We start from the raw sequence: 6,180 nt of genomic DNA, 5'->3' as shown, positions 1-6,180 counted from the left end.
GCGGCGACCCGCCACGGATAAGTATTCACTTTAGCTTGGCTGTGGTTCGTGACCTCGTATCGCCACGGCATTACAGCCCTTCGCTTTTTATCGGAGCGCCACGTCACGCGGAGGTTGCAATTACTAATTTAGAGGCGAGACCGAGTCGTGCCAAATCCCTCGGCTCCACTGCAGAAAGCCGCCCTCTTTCTCTCCCGGCTCTCTTATTCGAATATAACGCGCCGAACTGTTGCGCGCCCGCGAGAAAACGAACGTACGACCTCGTGGATCATGCCGTGCACGGATACTGTGTGTGTATACAGTCGCCTCGGAAAGTCAGTTAACCATCCAGATGGAATTTCCTGTGGACAGATTCGTCCATTAAGGACGCTACGTTTTATTCGCAACTGTGGATTTTAGGAAATTTACGCGACCCTGCTCCTTCTTTCAATACCGCTGCTACGAATTTTAGGAATTACCTTGTTATTCGCTTCGTTACTTTATCTCTTTGCCGCGTTTATATTTTAGAATCGTACGAAATTTAGCGAAATTAAAATGTTACGAGATCATGGAATAATCTGTTTTAGTTTGTCAGTAGTTTCTACCTGAAATAGAAAGCTATAATCTACGTAAAACGTATAAACGAATTAAATAACAGAATATCTTAATATTAAATGGAGTTTTAACATCCCTATGCACAAAAATCCTAAGTTGAAAAAGATACGCACCGCCGTTCCATCTGAAACTGACATTTATCGCTCTATTCTCTATCCTCCTTTTCTCAACTGAAATCACCAAATTTCGGAGAATCACGTCGCGTTCGTAGTATCGTCGACGATAAACCAATAGGAATTTTAAACGAATACGTGGTTTTGTAGGAAAAGATGTAAAAATCGCTCGCAACCGAAGGGTTAAACGTAATTCGTTTAGAGGAGCGTTGGCTTACTTTCGAAGGCGACTGTAGAAGTATACCTCTCTACTTCGTTCTGACACGGAAAGCACGGAGAGCTTGCGCACGAAGAGGCCGTGGTAGCCGCGGGTAACCATGGCCATGGTATGTAGTATACACCGCGGATATGCAACCATCGAAATATGCGCGAGCCCCGGAGCCCTCGCTAATTACATGCCTGTCGCGGCGCGCGAACGCCGTTTCCTAATTGTAAGCGCTCTTGAGAGAGAGTGTCTGGCCACATCGTCGGCCGTCAGATCTGCTTCGGGCATTTTTCGCGCTCAGACGTGCCGGGGGTAATAGAAAAGCGGCCTCGGATTAATTACGCCCGCAGAGTACACACATTTCGCGAGCAGCTTGTACGATTTGTAGCTTGGCGTAGTTCGTTCAGTGAATCTCGACGTCTGACGGGTTTCAGGTCTGTGGACGTAGGTGGAGGGTTCGGACTTTTTGGTTTAGATTACACGAGGCAAATGGACCGGTTTATAGAGGCAGATGTTATTTACCGATTATTACGATTCGTACTCTAATGGGAACTGTTACATCGAATCTCTCACCGAATAAAGACAATTACACTTTCGCTTCTATTGTCTCGGACGAAGACCGGCTTTCAAGCTGTGCACGTAACATTCTTTCCCTTTTCCAGATACGATCTCCGTCCAGACAATTGACTCAATGTTATTCTAGCGAGATTCTATTTCCAGAGTGTAGCGTTACTCGAAAGTTTATTCAAGTGGATTCGCGAGTCTTTCTTTTCGTAAGTAATTAGCGTATTAACAGGATCTTTTAAATTTAAGAATTAAACTATCGCGTCGAACAGTTTAGACTAGATTCGAGTTAGTGGTTATTCGATTTTTTAAAACTGTAACTGATATTTCGTATCGTGTAAAGCGATAAATCCATAAGTTACTAGAAGTTGTACGGATTCAAGATACGATTTTCTTCTAAAATTATACGGATTCGTTATTTTCCGCATAAGGTATGTTTCTTGTCGTGTCCTTCGCATCGTGTTCGCATCCTTTGATTATTCGGAACTCCAATGTTAAAGACGACCGTACCGTGCCAATTTCTCAAAAGAGTATCGCGTCGTGCACGTAATACAACTTCACGAATATTCGTTCGACGAATGTTCCTCGATCGTTCCTCGGCCGTACGTTTCCCTCGGCCGGCAACACTTGGCTGGTGCTTAATTCAAGTTCCTCTCTATCCCGTTGGTTCGTTCGAGGGAGAAGGAACGAGTCATCGAGAAACGGGGATTCGTCGAGCCGACCCTCCGCTCGTATCGTAGAACAATGAAGGGCCGCTATTAATATTGGCTCACTATCTCGACGGTATCGCGCGTTTCACACTCCCCACGCACTCGAGTAACACGGCCCGCGCAGGGACATTTTCATTGCATATTAATGTGCCTCATTACTGCCACTCCGCACCGCATTACTCAATGCTACACCGCCGGCCCGTCTAGTGTTTCAAACGGGATCGAGCCGGAAATGCTATTGACCGCGTGCATTCTTACTCGCGAAAAACTCGCCCCCGCTTCGTTCTCTTCGCCTCTGATTCGATGTCGGAAAATCTGGAAACGGGCCGCGTTAATTTGACTAACATCGACAAATTTTACATATCTATATCTATGGTATATCGTAAATATAAATTCCATCCATCGTATAAATAGATCGTGTACGAAGGAGATGATAAAAATAGCCAAACACCGTGCGTTTAATGTAGCCAACACCGTAGAAGATGTTTTCAAGCCTCTCGGTGCACGTTTCCCATCGTGCGGATCTTGACCGGCGCTTGAGACCAATCTAATATTTCCTGGATTCGCGGACACCCGATATTTCTACGATATTTCTACGTTTCCTGGACGGTCCATTCTTAACCTTGCCTCGCGTAACGAGCGAGGAATTAATAAGATTATTAATAAGCGAAAGTCTCGCCGGAGGGGATGCGCGATACACCTTTCCCCTTGCTCCCGACCGCTTTCGACCGATCCCACGAAACCGACGAATCACCAAACCGGATGTTTTCAACACGATGCTGGAAAGCCGGTGGTGAAAAGACGCAACGCCTCCGAGGATGATTATTAATCGTGCCAACGATCTGGTCAGGGTTTAGGCGAGCTCTTGGTGTATTCACGAAGCGAGGTTTAACGCGCGAGGTCATTGGAGACGACGACGACGAAGACGACGTGGAGATTCTTATAAGCAGACGTCCGGGACATTAGCTATCGAATCGTTTGCCCCGTGTAAGAAATACTTAAATGTCGAGAACGCGACTCTGCCGAGGGAGAAACCGTTGGCCGGGTCGTGGTTTTATCAGAGCGATATGTCAGTGCGTGACAGCGCGGTGTGTAGACATCGGTCACGGGACGAGCAACATTTCTCACCTCTTAGAGCTTAGGCAGGTAAGGACGTCGCGGCGATGCCGTGTCGAATCGCTCGATTAAATTACGCCATTTTTCACGGTCTCGTTTCACGTCTTTGGAACTGCCATCTGCGCCGAGTACGGGTTATAGCGCGGTTCCTCGATGACATTTCCAACTATACTTGCGTTTCTTTCTATCGAGGGTTTCGGTAGATCTTGGTCATAGGGGTCAGATAGATGAGAAAGCGTGTACTGTTTCAGTACGGAGGAAGATAATAATCATAAGAAGGTGGAAAATGAGTTGTTTTTGGGTTGTTGCGAAGCCTTCGTATCGAGGTTCGGTGTAAAAATAACGTAAAAAATACCATTTTACTAAGAAAGCTAGTAGACAAAGTTCTTACTGCCTTGGATAAAGTACGGAGTACATGGTAAAATGTACAAATTTTAAAGAGTTTCTTGTTGTTTAAAAATGGAAATATGTCTTCGATAGGATTTTAAATAACCAAATAAAAAAAATCAAATTTCAGTTTATAACATATAATTGTAAAGATTAATTAAATTTACTGAGACAGTTGAAGTCGATGAGCGACGTAACGAGTAAGATGTCCAATTAGCTACAAATCGGCAGATTTCCAAACATTTATTCCGTAGTCGGTTTAACAGACTAATATTCGTAACTTTTATTTTTTGGCTAATTTTCTTCAAGGAAAACGAACGACGCTAACGAGTATCGGGGAATTATTATCGAAAAAATGGCGCCTGACATAGGAGACCCTTCGAAGAGCGATTATTATCGAACATGCGTCGCACCGTGATCAAGCACGCAGCTGCATGCTCGTTCTTTATCTCCTTGACTCTGCGGCGCGTAATTCACCATTATTATCTAATTAGGAAAAATGCATCGCATACGGGTACTATCGATGCTACATGCATCCCTTAAATCCTTGAACCTTCGACAAATTTTTCTGCCTTTTCTACGTACGTATATGTTTCGAAAACAAACGTCGTACAGGTATTCGAAAAACTGTCGATATAGGAGAAGATAACGACCATATTTGGAGCGACAGGTTAAATACGAAATCCATTAATTTTCCACTGCGAGTTCTTCCATAACAAGTTCTTCCAAATCGTGGCGCTTCGTCTTCAACTATAGCGAAATGCGAGTATCTCACATAGATTCTCGATTTGTCCAACTACTGCCTACAGTCATCTCGACTAGAAACTTCGTTGCTATACTTTATAAAGACCGTAAGAGGATTGTAAAAGTCGACATCCGTAGTCAACCAATACTCCGCATCTCGAACCTTTTCGTGATCCAAATTTACCAAACTCCCGCGTTAATTTCAATTCTCTAAAAGAAACGATCGACAAGGACACGAACTTCGTGGTTACGATTACCTCGAGGAAAGACGGGAAGACCAGACACTGAACGAAGAGTAAAAGCAGCAGCCCGATTTAATTGCGGCGACATTTCTTATATGGAAGTTATCGGGGTCGGCGCACGTGCCAGGGTGGCGGCGCGGCGGGGCACGGAACCAAGGGTTCTGCTTAATGGGGAACCTCCGCCCGGATTCGAACATTTCCAATGGTCTCTTCCGCGCTTCTTATCTAAATGCGATTCCCCGTTATCTAACCGTCGTCTGGACTCATCACGGGGCCGGCGTCTCTCTTACTTATCCCACCAACGAAACCTTTACTCCACCGTCGCAGAACGAAGAACGAAGGAGGAGAAGAACGGAAGAACGAGGAGGAAGAACGACAAGAGAGAAGCGATAGAAAGGAAGAAAGGACACGACAAAGAAGAAGAGTCGAACAAACTCGAGTCCAGCGGAGACTTTTCTTCGGCAGAACGTATACGTAGCCACGTATCCCGGTTGGTTCTCCGCTCGAACGTCCGCTCTGTCTTCTCCTCTGGCTTCCTCGGCTTCTTCTTTCTCTGTTCGCCACGATGTCTGTACGCTGTACGTTCCAGCGTATATACACACGGGGGCCTGCGCGTACGTCCCCCAGCGCCGCGGAGAGATCGAGATGCAAAGGAGACCCGCGCCGCTTTTAAACTCGCCGCCACGAAGCGGATAAATTCGCCCGGGTCCCTCGATCTATTAATTCGAGCCGGCGTTGCATTCCTGCGGGGTCTCGACCGCTGAGCCCCGGAGACTCCGCGACCTTCCTGCTTTCTCGCGACTACCTGCGCAACCTAGGCTCTCGCTCCCTCCGATCGAGTATACACGCCTGACATCGCGGTGTGTACAGCCTTTACGAGATCGTACGAAGCGCTGGTCTCCTGTCATCTTGTCGCGAACGTTCCCTGAAGCTTCTTCCCATGACCGTTGCTCGGGATTTGGTACGATCATCCTGCAATTTGTTGGTTTTTCGAATACTTGGTCGAGGAGAGCGTGCGAGTTGAGTTTGCATCCTGTTAGACACGAGTAGATGGTAGATTTTCGTGCAAATTTATATCCTAATTTACTTCTTTAGACGTGTTTTGCTGTTTTCTTCGGAATACTACCGGAGACGTATTGCCATTTTCACTAGAGTAAAGACTAAATGCAAGGGTTGACGAGGAGGCAAATCACGCAAGTTGTTCGAACGCGAGCAAGGAAAGACTTCCATTATTCAAAAAGTTGCTAACTTTGAATACCCCGCATGCGCATCCAAAGTAATATCCTTTACGATCGGCGACTTAATCTTAATTCACGTAGCTCTATAGCCGAGTAAAGGCTGTACAAAGATCCGAGTAATTTAAACCTCAAGGATCCGTGGCACAAACCTTCCGTTCATCTTTACAACCGAATTTACGATAACGTTTTAAAACCAAACCTCTTAAAACCACAACATTCCGCGAGTATGCACGGTGTCGATCCCACGAGGGGTCAACTTCCGCCAGG

At 46.0% G+C, this 6,180-nt stretch overlaps 1 protein-coding gene across 1 annotated transcript; it reads right to left on the bottom strand.

Annotated features, from left to right (window-relative positions):
* Window positions 1-3,819: 3,819 nt before the first annotated feature.
* Window positions 3,820-5,646, bottom strand: LOC117151495. Its single transcript, XM_033320099.1, has 3 exons — window positions 5,563-5,646; window positions 5,037-5,480; window positions 3,820-4,958 (listed from the first exon to the last, which is right to left on the bottom strand). Exons 1-3 carry the CDS (start codon window positions 5,644-5,646, stop codon window positions 4,767-4,769), a joined length of 720 nt encoding a protein of 239 aa, XP_033175990.1. The 3' UTR covers window positions 3,820-4,766.
* Between the last annotated feature and the right edge of the window lie 534 nt (window positions 5,647-6,180).

This window comes from Bombus impatiens, unplaced genomic scaffold (genome assembly GCF_000188095.3).
Source record: "Bombus impatiens unplaced genomic scaffold, BIMP_2.2 scf_0235, whole genome shotgun sequence".
Lineage (NCBI taxonomy): Eukaryota > Metazoa > Arthropoda > Insecta > Hymenoptera > Apidae > Bombus > Bombus impatiens.
This window is presented reverse-complemented; position numbering and strand designations above follow the sequence as displayed.